This window comes from Gossypium hirsutum, chromosome D03 (genome assembly GCF_007990345.1).
Source record: "Gossypium hirsutum isolate 1008001.06 chromosome D03, Gossypium_hirsutum_v2.1, whole genome shotgun sequence".
Taxonomy (NCBI): domain Eukaryota; kingdom Viridiplantae; phylum Streptophyta; class Magnoliopsida; order Malvales; family Malvaceae; genus Gossypium; species Gossypium hirsutum.
In genome coordinates, this window is record NC_053439.1 from 37,793,411 (window position 1) to 37,806,579 (window position 13,169).

General features: G+C 31.6%; 2 protein-coding genes and 1 long non-coding RNA gene across 6 annotated transcripts; 1 reads left to right on the forward strand and 2 right to left on the reverse strand.

Annotated features, from left to right (window-relative positions):
* Window positions 1–6,259: 6,259 nt before the first annotated feature.
* Window positions 6,260–8,032, reverse strand: LOC107950848 (tRNA 2'-phosphotransferase 1). Its single transcript, XM_041089888.1, has 8 exons — window positions 7,884–8,032; window positions 7,759–7,827; window positions 7,606–7,666; window positions 7,463–7,552; window positions 7,266–7,320; window positions 7,057–7,179; window positions 6,684–6,740; window positions 6,260–6,524 (listed from the first exon to the last, which is right to left on the reverse strand). Exons 1-8 carry the CDS (start codon window positions 8,030–8,032, stop codon window positions 6,478–6,480), a joined length of 651 nt encoding a protein of 216 aa, XP_040945822.1. The 3' UTR covers window positions 6,260–6,477.
* Window positions 8,033–8,174: 142 nt separating this feature from the next.
* On the reverse strand, window positions 8,175–8,905 carry LOC121215476 (uncharacterized). The gene is made up of 2 exons (XR_005911326.1): window positions 8,788–8,905; window positions 8,175–8,568 (listed from the first exon to the last, which is right to left on the reverse strand). It is a non-coding gene; the product is annotated as an uncharacterized lncRNA (long non-coding RNA).
* Window positions 8,906–9,295: 390 nt separating this feature from the next.
* On the forward strand, window positions 9,296–12,414 carry LOC107949923 (syntaxin-71). Of its 4 annotated transcripts, XM_041090062.1 has the most exons (9): window positions 9,296–9,620; window positions 9,882–10,013; window positions 10,094–10,200; window positions 10,394–10,519; window positions 10,757–10,922; window positions 11,608–11,693; window positions 12,012–12,056; window positions 12,153–12,215; window positions 12,361–12,414. In XM_041090062.1, exons 5-9 carry the CDS (start codon window positions 10,874–10,876, stop codon window positions 12,370–12,372), a joined length of 255 nt encoding a protein of 84 aa, XP_040945996.1. In that variant the 5' UTR covers window positions 9,296–9,620; window positions 9,882–10,013; window positions 10,094–10,200; window positions 10,394–10,519; window positions 10,757–10,873; the 3' UTR covers window positions 12,373–12,414. The 4 variants fall into 4 exon arrangements, with proteins under 4 accessions (XP_040945996.1, XP_040945995.1, XP_040945994.1 ...); XM_041090061.1 differs by having other exon boundaries at window positions 9,316–9,620; window positions 12,153–12,414; XM_041090060.1 differs by lacking the exon at window positions 11,608–11,693 and having other exon boundaries at window positions 9,316–9,620.
* Window positions 12,415–13,169: the final 755 nt, after the last annotated feature.

Sequence of the window (13,169 nt, forward strand, 5' to 3'; positions counted from 1 at the left end):
CTAGATGAGATTGAAGAAATGAATCTCAACAATATGCAAGAAGGTTGAAGTCAACAAAGATGGCAACCTGAAAGAAAGGAAATCCACATACCAACAACAAATTTAAGACTTTTATAATCAGCGAAAATATGACACTTAAATAACAATACTTATTACTTAATTTATGCTTAACTTGTTTAGCAGGTTTACTTTGCAAACAATATAAAGTTTTCTTTCTCTTGCAAAGTTTATCCTATTTCCTATAGAATCTAAATTTTCTATCGGAAGACCAGATGTTTTACTGTGCTTTTTTAAATAAGATATATATTTGTTTATACATATCTCATCCCAAGATGGGGGTAGTTTATGAAAATATTGGTTTTTCCAAAATTCTATATTGTACTAAAATACTAGAAAATGAGTGGGAATTTGGATGTAAACAAATATATTCTAATTCTTATAAAAAACGTAAAAATATAAATTAAGAAAATGGAAACCAGGTAATAAAAAATTTTCTAGTATAAGTCAAAAGGTGGTTAGGAAAAAGACTTCTAAACCAAATAAACAAATTTGTAAATGTTTCATATGTAATGAAGAGGGTCACATAGCTAGTAATTGTCCTAATAAAGGAAAAAATGCTAGGAAAATGATAAAAAAGTCTTGAAGAACAAGATTTAGAAATATGTTTTAAAAAGGAAATAAATCCTGAAGAAATGTTATATGAGTTAATATCAGAAACAGACTCTGATAATAATGAAGAATATATATATGTTTAATATAGGAAGTAGTTCTAATAATCAATTAGAAGAAATTCCTAATTCTGAAAAACAAGATATTAAATTAGGTAATCTAATTGGAAAAGAAAAATACTTTTCCGATGAAATGATAGAAAAGATTAATAAAAAGCATATTTCTAAAGAAGAAATATATAAGATCTCTAAGTTTAAAATATGGACTTAGAAACATATAGAAAAAAATTAGCGGTAACACAGTCGCTAAGGATATAAGAGGAGGATTAACATAAATCCCTCTCTTTACTAAAGATAAAATCAAGAGGATTAAAAATAAATATCCTCAGGTCAAATATATACATTTAGGTATAATCATGATTACTATTAGAGCCTTATTTAGGAGAGGTCATGATATTCCTATAATAGTGATTCTTTTAGATAAAAGATTTGAAAATCCAATAAAAGCACTTATTGGAGGAATTCAATCTAATTTACATACAGGCGTAATAGGATTTAAAGTTAAACCAAATTACCTTATTTCCATTACAAACCATCTAATAGAAGAGTGTCTTTACCTTAGGATTCAGACAAAAAATTTTGAAATTAATGATTTAACAGAAGATCTAGCAATCAGTTGGACTTCTATTAATGAATATACGAATACGGCAGAAGTAGAAATAAAAGAGATTAATAACAAAATTATTGAACTTTTTGAACCAAACAGGTTTACTACTGAAATACAGCCGAAATTATTAGATTTAAGAGATCTATCAATACCAAGAGATTGGATGATGGAAAGAATTAATAGTACTAGTACTTCTAAACCAGTAAGTACTATTGAATATATGCCGTTTGGTAACAGATTGTATTTTAAAAATAATTGTATAACCAATACAAACGAAAATTTAGTTTTACCCTCTAGTTCTCAACTAGAAGAAGAAGAGGATAATATTAGTACAAATAGTACACCAATAGGAATTAAAACTGTTCAAATTTCTATATTTCCTACTGAACCCAATAGTAGTTCTAGAAAAACTAGAATGGAAGAAATTCAAACTTCAACAATTGATAAAAAATCAAAAGTTGGAATAAATATTAAAGTTACATTCCAGTTTAGAAAATATAAAAAAATATTCTCTAAATGCTTTGATAGACACTGAAGCTACAATCTGTAGTTGCAGAAAAAATACAATTCTTGTAGAAAAATGGGAATTAATGAAAACACCCATAAAACTAATGGGAATAGATGGTAATAAAACCATTATAAAATATAAAGCTAAAAATATACCAATCTACATAAACAATGTTAGATTTGTGATTCCTAAAATAGTATGTTTTCCTAACATGCAGGGAGATATATTATTAGGTAATAATTTTATATGTAGATATTTACCTTTTATTATTGATAAAAATTCTATTTGGTTATCAGTAGAAAAAACTAATAGTCCACATTCTAGTCCAGCCTTTTTGGTTAGAAACCATGCTGAGATAAAAAGAGAAAAAGCTAGTTTGGTAATTAATTATAAAAGATTAAATCAAAATAGTATTTTTGATGGATATTTTATTCCTAGAAAAGAGGTTTTGATTAATCAGGCTAAACATGCTAAATATTTTAGTAAGTTTGATTGTAAATCAGGGTTTTGGCAAATCATGCTAACCGATGAATCTAAACCATTAACAACATTTAGTGCTCCTAATGGACATTATCAATGGAGAGTAATGCCATCTGGATTATGTAATGCTCTACAAAATTTTCAAAGATGGATGGATTCCATTTTTAATAAGTATAAAAGATTTTGTGTGGTATATATAGATGATATCTTAGTCTTTTCAGAAACACTAGAAAAGCATATAAAACATCTAAATATTATTTCTCAAGAATTCCTAAAACATTGAATCATATTAAGCCCTAAAAAATAGAGCTAGAGAAAACAGAGATAGAATTTTTAGGATTAAAATTATCTGCGGATGGTCTTAAACTCCAAGATCATATTATTGTAAAAATAAAAGAATTTCCTGAAAAGATTGAAGACAAAAAACAGCTACAACAATTTTTGGGAATTATTAATTATGGAAGAAATTTCTTTTATAACTTATTTGAAAAAATAGGTGAGTTATATGAAAAATTAAAAAAGGATATATCTTTTAGTTGGTCTAAACAAGACTCAGAAATAATAAAAAATTTAAAATTTGAAATAACTCAGAATCCTAAAGTTTATCTACCTAAACAAGGTGATAAATTAATTTTAGAAACTGATGCATCGCAAACCATTGGGGATGCATTTTAAAAGCTAAAACCATTAATAATGAAGAATTAATATGTGGTTATAGTTATGAAAAATTCAAACCAAATGAGGTTAATTATGTTATATATGAAAAAGAACTTTTAGCTATTAAAAAGGGAATAAAAACTTTCCTTATATATTTAGCATCTGAAAAATTTATCATAAAAACTGATAATCAGGCTGTTAAACAATTCTTTGCTAATAATAGTTTAGAAACTGTACCAAGAAGGATTAGATGGTACAATGAATTATGTACTTTTGATTTTGAAATTATATATATAAAAAGTGCTGAGAATATTCTTGCTGATTATTTGAGCAGGCTTTTTCATGGATAGAGGTAAAAAGCCTCTAAAAGAAATTGTATGTGAACGGACTACCGTTCACAAAAAACCCAATAAAGGGAATGTTGCAACAAACTCCAAAAAAGGATTTGTACCTGCGCATGTATCATTTTACCCTAATCAGGGATATTATGAACCATATCTAATGGTAAACCAACCAATTGGAACAAATGTTTTAAATTATCCAATGGTAAACCAACCAATTGGAACCTCTTTTTCATTAACTCCAAACATGGTGTGTCAATCACCAATGTCCCAAGATATGTATTTAGCATCACAAACTAGTTATGCTGAAGTTATCAAAGGATCAGAAAATTTGTTGAAAAAACAACAAATTGAAGAAGAAAAAGAAATTTCTAAAATTAAAAATTTTTATAATCCTGGTTTATCACCAGAAAATTATGATATTATAAACGAGATATGGAAAACTCGTATTTCAAATTGAAGAGCCAATTTTAGAAGAGCTCTTACCAGATTTTCACAATTTTTAGTTGAAAAACAACTAAGGAAAGTGAATCTGAGGATTTATTATTAAAATCTATTTTATATAGAGATTGGGATGAATTCCAACTCTTTATGATGGATATTAAGGAGATAAACAATCTTCTTGATACCTTTCAATATTTTATTCGTAAAGGAAAAATACTACTTGTATTTGAAGACACTACTTGTATTAAATACCTTCTAACTCAAAAGGAGTTGAATTTAAGATAACGTCATTGGATCGAGCTTTTGAAAGATTATGGCTATGTTATAGATCACCATTTTGGCACTATAGCAAAACAAGTTTTTAGCGGCATTTATAGCGGCGCTTGAACCAAAAATACTGCAAAAGTTGTACATTAGTGGCGCTAGTATGAAAACGCCGCAAAAGGTTAGAGCTATAGCGGCTTTTATGACAAAAACGCTACAAAAGGTCAAGCACTAGCGGCGTTTTGAAACAAAAGTCACTATAGGTCAAGCATTAGCAGCGCTTTTTGAAAATGCCGCTATAAATCGAGCATTAGCGGCCCTTTTTGAAAAACGCCGCTATAGATCATGTATTAGCGACGTTTCTCGAAAAACGCCGCAATAATCGAGCATTAGCGGCGCTTTTCAGAAAACACCGCAAAAAATTTAAGCAAAACACGTCGTTTGTTGTTGAGCTTTAGTGGCATTAGCGGCACTTTTAAAAAAATGCCGCAATAGATCGAGCATTACGACGCTTTTAAAAAATGCCGCAATAGATTGAGAATTTGCTGTGCTTTGTCAAAAAAACACGTCTATAGATTGAGCATTAGCGACACTTTTCAGAAAAATGCCACAAAAAAATTGAGCAAAACAATGTCGTTTGTTTTTGAGCTTTAGTTGCATTAGCGGCGCTTTTGTAAAAACGCCACAATAGATCGAGAATTAGCGGCACTTGTTGAAAAACGCCGCTATAGATTGAGCATTAGCGGCGCTTTTCGCAAAATGCTGCAAAAAAGTTGAGAAAACGACGTCGTTTGTTGTTGAGCTTTAGTGGCATTAGCGGCGTAAAAATTCATTTTATTTTAAGGTTTAGGGTTTAATATTTAAGGTTTAATGTCTATGGTTTAAGGTTTTAAGGTTTATGATATAATGTTTATTATTTTGGGATTAGAGTTTTGAGTTTAAGGTTTATAGTTTAGAGTTTGTGGTTTGGGGTTTATTATTTTATAATTAGGGTCTTAGGGCTAGTTTGGATGGGCGATGTGTTTACCTCCGGTGAGGTTAAAAACAGCAGTGGCGGTGAGATTAGGTACTGTAGCGGTGAGATTGGATACTGTAGCAGTGAGATTAGAAACAGCGGTGGAGTGTGTGTTTGGATTCAAACGCAGCTGTAGCGGTGAGGTGAAAATAGAAAATGACTTTTAAGGACATTAGATTAAAAATGATATATAATAGAAGTTTTTAAAATTATTTAACAATTACAAAATTAATAAATGATTAAAAATTATTATTAAATATAATTTAATAAAATATATGAATTTACTAAAATTATAATATATAATATTATAAAATATAATTTAAAATAATTATTATTAAATATAATTTAACAAAAATATATAATTTAATAAAATTCTTAGTATTAAATATTCTTATATGAATTTACTAAAATCATAATATATAATACTATAAAATATAATTTTAAATAATTATTATTAAATATAATTTAACAAAAATATATAATTTAATAAAATTCTTAGTATTAAATATTCTTATGATTGTATCAACAAACTTCATCAATTTCTTCTATCAAATATTAAAATATTTGAACTTGACTTTGAATATTGATTTTATGATTGTTACTTTACCATCAGCAACCCAAGTTCAATTTACTTAACAACATAATGAATTAGGGTTTTTCTTCATATTCCCAATTATGTATTCCATTTCCGACCGTAAAGCACCTTTCAACTCATCTCATCAGTGATTTTCTGTCCATTGACAAATTAGGATTCTATTGTTTGTGCATCAACAATTTCGAATTCTAAAATTTTGAACGTAAATTTTATTTTCTCAATTTCAATTTTGTTTCTAGATTTGAATTGCAGCAATTTTGGTCTTCAATGTTGTTTTCTTCTTTCATTTTAACTTCTTCTTTTTTGTTATATTTTCTGATGCATTTTTTATGATTAAACTTTTAGACATGTTTATTTTCAATTTTTTCCACGAGCATTTAGATAAAAAAATATTAAAACTATTCAAAAGTTACTTGTTTGCTTCAAAATGAAGCATATAAGGACTAAATTGCTCATTTTTATATTAGAGGACCCAATTTGCTCTTGAATTTCTAATAGTTTAACCAACAAAAATCTTACATGACTTAACAAAAAACCTCTCTAACTAAATTGCACGCATAACTTGTTTCGCAAGGTTCATTTTGTCTAAAGATTGAACAGACTTGGATTAACAATTTATATAGATAAAATGTACTCTTATTGTAATCGACTTGGACAAATATGAATGGTGGTCATCTTTTATAAATACAAATTTGTCATCACACAGGTTTAAAAGAAAGTAAAAAAAAGCTGATCATTTCATCATTCAATTTTAAACATTTAAGAAAGGTATAGGTTTTCTGTCTGGCCATGATTCTATTTTCTCAAAGCACTTGACAGGTACCACCCCATCAAAACCTTAAGTCAATATCACTTTGTTGTCTGAAATGTAAAGCTTCATGCCTTCTGCAGTCATCAAGAAAACAAGCGAAGACAACTTAAGAACCGTAGTTTGGCAAGAACAAATCAATATATGTTCGGCCACGACTCTAAAGAAAAATGAGAAAGATGACTTGCTTCTTTCATGATTCTATGAACCGAAGCAATAACTGCAAGCATGCTTACCTTCCAAAGCTTTTCTAACATCAAGATAGATCAAAACGTTAACATCTCGTCTCATACCTGAAGAGGGTAAAAGATACAAATCATCATAAGCCCTCTACAGCATTTAGATTCACTAAAACTCAATTTATGCCGATTAGTGCTTGTCATTTCCCATTATCGCTTAAAATTCACGTTTTATATCGGCACCTTAGTAATCCCCTTTCATAATCTTTAGCATGAATCCTATGGTGAAATGCAGATAACAAGCATAACAACACCCCTAAGCAGTTTGTCACGTATACAGTGCTGGCATATTAAAAATAGAGAGTAAAATGAAGGAGTTCGTATGTCAAAGTTCAGAGGAACAGTAAAGAGAAATTTCATGATATCTCACCACTTATCACTTCACCGTCAGTCGGCAAGCCACTTGAGAAGTGAACATGCAATCTTTTCATGCGCTTCAAACCCGACTCCAAAATTGATTCCAAATTCCTCTTATAGGTTCCATGTACGCAAACTATCATCTCAGGGAAAATCAAGAGGATTATGCAAAATAAAAGGCATAAAGAAAGTCCATAAATCTAAGAGACATGATGTTCTTACATTGCACTTCATCAGCTGAAAGTATTTGTTTTAATAATCTTTCGGACTCAACTGTCTGCCAACGTGACATACAATATCTTCCTTAGAAGTGTATAGACATAAATAAAGATGCTCAAAACAACAGCTAAAAATAATCTAAGGTGACAATTCAGATAAAGCATGAAGAAATTAATAAATTTTTAAGAAAGATTCATCACCATGACGGTATGGCCTTGGTTTGCACGTATCAGAAACTCCCCATTTTCCTCAAGAAGGCTAAACCGTTGTTTATTATCTTTTCTGACAGCCTACAATCAATAAACATAAAAACCATGAAATTTCTTTTGGCTGCAAAACGAACATTTTCCTTCCCATGATTGTTTATACACCAACATTTTGGAGACCAAGAATCTAAATTACTACTGGTAACAGCTCAAAGATCATTTATAAGTAAACAACAAATAGTATTTAGATCAAAGAAGGAAAATTTTTATACATCAATAGCTCAAAGAACATTTCTGAGGTAGTACATGAACTGTCCTCTTTCTCCTCCCACGTTCCGCACAACTCATCTGCTTCTTCCCTGCATTAGTAAACTAATCACTTAATTTGCTTATATAAAATTCAACATGCAAATACATGGATTTAGCAGCACTAAAAGGAATAGAATTATGGAAGAAGAAAACAGCAATTTTTTTGTCGGCATCATCCAGCTTTTGCTTTTGAGCACCGTCAGCTGCTGACTGCTCTCTAGGCGATGGATACACTGGAAAATCATTACCAAACATAATATTAAGTTGCTACCAACTATGAATTCAATCAATTGATACAACAGTAAGTCCGCATCTTCATCAACAAAACAACTGCACAATACATTTGCTACTTGAAGAGATTTATGTGCTTCACCTCATTTCTTTCCCATTATTTACATTTTAGAAAAGATTTCCATTCATTTCCTCGGCAGGGGTTTCATTAACATTGTCTTTTACAAAAACTAGAAGTTTTTCATAAGAATTTCACGACACTACTTATTAATGTATTAGATGCTCAAAGAAAGAAATTGCATCAGTTGCTAGTTTCAACTGCCTAAAACCTCATTAGCACATTCATCATAAGAAGCCTTCTTTTCTGGAAAGATTACTGAATGCAAAACAATGATCTGAATTTATCTGTAGGACTATTTTTGAAATTTAACCAAATAACAGAAGGGTCATTAAAATAAAATGAAAATTTTAGCAAAAACAGACCCTTTGGTTGCGTCCTCTAAGGTATACAGCAGTTTCATGGCATCGGTGTATCTCAATTCACCAGCAATAGTTGAAATCTGCAAAAGGAGAAATGTATGTTAACCCGTAAACAGTCACCACCATCACCTTGACCAAACTGATTTGCAAACCAAGGGGAAGGGGAAAGGGAAGGGGAAGGGAAAAGGGGAGAAGAAGGGTAACCAAATATCAGAAGAAACAAAAGGGGAAAAGAAACAAAAGAAATAATATGGGTAAAAGAGGAAAAGAAAAAGCAACTAGAGTTGCTAAATTTTTACCGGACCAACAATCTCCAGTTGATTTGGGGTTGACCAGCGTGGTGGAGACTGCTTCTCACCGCACTGGCATGCACCGCACTGGCATGCTAAACCAAAGGGCTGACCAGTGAGGTTGCTGCCATTTCCCCCCCCAACCGCACCTCACTGGTATGCAATGACAAACCAAATGAGCCCTTAGTATTGTTCAGGGTTTTAGAGGTTAAGCTATTAGGGTTTAAGGGTTAGGGTTTTTGATAAATGACAAAAAATCAATTTATTTTAGGGTTTAGGTAAGCAATAAAATTATTTTTTAATTACTTTTGTCCCTCATAATATATATTTAAGGTTTAAGGTGTAGGTTTGTAGTTTGAATTTTAAGATTTAAGGTTTATGATTTAATGTTAAGAGTTTAGTGTTTACAGTTTAGGAGGAGATTTATGGTTTAATATTTATGCTTTAGGGTTTAAAGTTTAGTGTTTATGCTTTGGGTTTACTTATGTTTGTAAGCTTCTTTCCATATACCCAAAGTCGGTCTCACGATTTTATTTATTTATTCATTTATCTCTTTTTCTTGTTTTTGTTTATCATTGAAAGAAAATAAAAGAGGAAAAAAACAACAACAACAACAACGTTCTAATAAACTGGAAGAAGAGATGGCAAAATCGTCGAAGCTGGCGTCGTCCGATGTAGAACTGTACAATGGTTCGAGTTCATCAAAAGAGGAGCGAATGAACGCCCAGGTCAACGGCGAAGAAGACGATGAGGAGGAGATTGAAGCTGTTGCTCGCTCCGTTGACACCTTCGGCGAAGATGATGACATCGTCCCTGAAGAAATCGTCGATGATGTTGATGATGTAATTTTACGATTCTGACACTCTTCAGCTTTCTCCTTTTACTTTGCTTTCAAATTTTTACGATTTTGGCTGTCGGACTTAGCTGTTTACTTTCTATTTGTTTCTAGGGTTCACTAATGATTGTAAAATTTTATTTCTAAGCCTTTAGTTTTCATGTTTTAGTATATATTTTGCTTCTAGGGTTTTAGTAAGTTGCTGGCAAGCTTAATTTGCACTTTTATTGTTTATTTCTAGGATTTTATGATTGTTATTTTTGTTTAGGATGAGTATAATGGGGCTAATCCAGAAATTAGTAAGCGAGAGAAGGAGAGGCTGAAAGAAATGCAGAAACAAAAGAAGCAGAAGATTCAGGAAATACTGGATACTCAAAATGCCGCCATTGACGCTGATATGGTCCGTATTCTGGGGAAAAGTTTGTATTCTATTCATTTTAAGTGTAATTTATGGTTTGCTAATGTTTGATTTAATGACAGAATAATAAGGGAAAGGGGCGGTTGAAGTATCTTTTGCGGCAGACCGAGTTGTTTTCTCATTTTGCTAAAGGTGACCCAAATTCATCACAATAGAAGGTGAAAGGAAGGTATGCATGTTTTCTTTTACGCTAAAGATGTTGAAATACTTGATTCTCATGTTTTTGTTGTTTCCATGATATTACTGGTTGTAAGTGATGGATTCTTTCTATTGGTTTTTAATGACTTGTTTGGAGTATTGGAATTGTTTTAAGGTCTAATGGTTTTGATTTCGATTAAGTTTTTTTTTTTTTTTTGATTTAGAAAGTGGAACTTGCTTCCAAGGAGAAAAGTAAGGCGTCTGCTGTTGCAGTCAATGCTGAGATTCGTCGAACCAAGGCTCGATTACTTGAGGAGGTCCCTAAGCTGCAGAGATTGGCTGTCAAGAAGGTTAACTTTTTTCCTTCTCTTTTACAATTTCCCAAATTTTTTAACAATTTATTGTAAATGTGAGCTCGTTTAACTATTCATACATTCATAATGTTGTTCAAGCAAACAGATTGACATTTTTTTTACTATAATGTATTTTTTTTTACATATTTAGAGGTATTTGGAATATGCTATTTTGGACTTGGACAATTGACTAGTTTGGACTTCCATTGTGATAGAGTTTGGATTCATTTACAGGTTAAAGGGATTTCAACTGAAGAGATGGCTGCTCGTAATGATCAGGTCCTTGCATTGCCGGACAGGATTCAAGCTATACCTGATGGAACTGCTGCTACTAAACAAACTGGAGGCTAGATGTCTTCATCACCTTCAACTTCTAGTACTGCAATTAAATTTGATTCAGGTGATCTTTAACTCCATTGAAATTTCTTGTTAAATTTATTGAGATTGTATGGATGGAGACTTCATTATTAGCTGTTTCCTAACCTGTTAAACTTGCCAGTGTCTAGATTTAAATCTTTATTTCTACCATTTTGACTAAAAATGCACACCGTATGTGTTATCATCATTTTTCCATTTGCTTTTTGTTGTTGGGTAGGGTGGAATGGTTTGTTTTTATTTGGTAGAACCTTCCATAATGATTGAAGAACATTGCTTTGTCTTTCAATTAGCTAATGCAAATATGAGAGGGAAAGTTGGGAAAAAAATGGATCAAGAACAAGATTTGATTCAAAGATAAGGGAGAAAAATTTGGAATTAAAGATGGAGAAATAGAAATAAGAGTAGGAACCCAACTAAAAGGTGGCGAGAGTGAGCATTTGAGTGCTTTTTCTAATATATTAAAAACTATTGTAATTCATATTTTATAGCTTCAAAAATAATAAAGTGATGAGGTTGCTTAGCTTATGCTCATATCTGCAAGACTGTTGTTCATTCTTTGTTACCATCAGACTGCTTGCAGCAAGAAATTCTCAATCTTATAGTTTATAATGCATGGCTTATTAGTAATTCCTTTATGATTTGTGGAACTTTTATGTCTGGAAGATCTTATTTTTTCCATTGTACTTACATAATCATATTGGTCATAGATGAGCGTTTTGACAACAAATACTTTCAAGAATTTGAGCAGTCAAGTCAGTTCAGGCAGGACTACGAAATGAGGAAAATGAAGCAGGCATGTCAAACTTGTTTGGGACCTATTCTTTATGAACATTTTTCTCTATTGGAAGGAATCTTGGTTGACTTTTACCTGTATACACCACATTTCTTTAGCTATGATTTACCTTTTATTGCTTTTGACATCCATGCAAGACCAGGGTTTGGATATGATTTCAGAAGTTTTGGATACTTTAAAGAACATGGCTCATGATATGAATGAGGCAAAGCTGACCTAAGCGTCATTTATAATTACAAATATTTGTTATGAAGTATTTATTTTGAGTAATTGTAACATTCATGCCATTTACTTAATTGTATGCTATGGTGTCTGCAGGAACTAGATAGGCAAGTTCCTTTGATGGATGAAATTAACACCAAGGTGAACATTATAACCATCGTCTTGTTATACATCGTAGAAACTGCTTATAGATTACAAAATTGCAGTATATATATTCTGTTTCTTACACATTTGCAGGTGGACAAGGCAGCTGCTGACTTTAAGAATACCAATGTTAGACTTAAAGATACTGTCACACAGGTGATCAATTATAACTTTATTAAGTGTAGATTCCCATGCATTTCATCTTTATTCACTTCTTTGCTGGATGTAACATAAGTTATTGGTTTGCTCTAGTTAAGGTCCAGTCGAAATTTCTGTATTGATATCGTATTGTTGTGCATAGTTCTGGGAATAGCTGCCTATTTGTACAAGTAAGATTCTATCTCATGCCTTCATTTAAAAAAGCTACAACTTAAAGCGGAGGCAACAGCGAGGGAAGCAGAGCAGAGCAGAAAGTACGACGCACTCTAGCTAGCTATAGCTTCAGAATATGATGAAGATGTTTTAGCAGTCGCAAAATCCGCCATCTTAGACATTTGTTTTCTTATTGTAAGAATATTTTTAACATTGTAACTTTTAACATTATTGTAAGAATATTTTGAATTATACTTTAGTTATCAATTTATATCATATATCTTTCGTTGAATTTGAAGTATCATTTAGATTTGTTGTTAAAGAACGGTACTTTTAGCGACGTTTGTCATAAAAGCGCCACTAAAGATCATGTTCTTTAGCGGCGTTTGTGAAAAAAAAGTCGCTAAAAGTCATTCTCTATAGCGGTGTTTGTGATAAAAGCGTCGTTAAAGGTCATGTTCTTTAGCAATATTTGTGGGTAAAGCGCTACTAAAGGTCACGTTCTATAGCAGCATTTTTTTCACATAAATGTCGTAAAATTTAGCGGTGTTGCCTATAGCGGCGTTTTTTATGGCGCTTAAAAGTGTCACTATAGGCCTAAAAAAACGTCGCTAAAAGCCGGTTTTGTTGCAGTGTGGTAAAGCTAATATCATCACGGATGTGTTTAGTAGGAAAGCGGTAGTCGAGTTACAAGCAATGTTCACTCAATTAAGTATTAACAGCGACGACAGTTTAATGGTCGAGTTGAGAATTAAACTCGTATTACTTGATCAGATTAGAGAAGTACAAATAACAGAC

Coding starts and splice junctions, on each gene's coding strand:
- LOC107950848 (XM_041089888.1), bottom strand. CDS start 8,032: ATGTTTGGTAATGATTTTCCAGTGTATCCATCGCCTAGAGAGCAGTCA. Junction 7,553..7,605: donor ACAATCATGGGAAGGAAAAT/GTTCGTTTTGCA, acceptor TATTGATTGTAG/GCTGTCAGAAAAGATAATAA. Junction 7,321..7,462: donor ACCAAGGCCATACCGTCATG/GTGATGAATCTT, acceptor TCACGTTGGCAG/ACAGTTGAGTCCGAAAGATT.
- LOC107949923 (XM_041090059.1), top strand. CDS start 10,446: ATGCTGAGATTCGTCGAACCAAGGCTCGATTACTTGAGGAGGTCCCTA. Junction 10,520..10,756: donor AGAGATTGGCTGTCAAGAAG/GTTAACTTTTTT, acceptor ATTCATTTACAG/GTTAAAGGGATTTCAACTGA. Junction 12,057..12,152: donor TGGATGAAATTAACACCAAG/GTGAACATTATA, acceptor ACACATTTGCAG/GTGGACAAGGCAGCTGCTGA.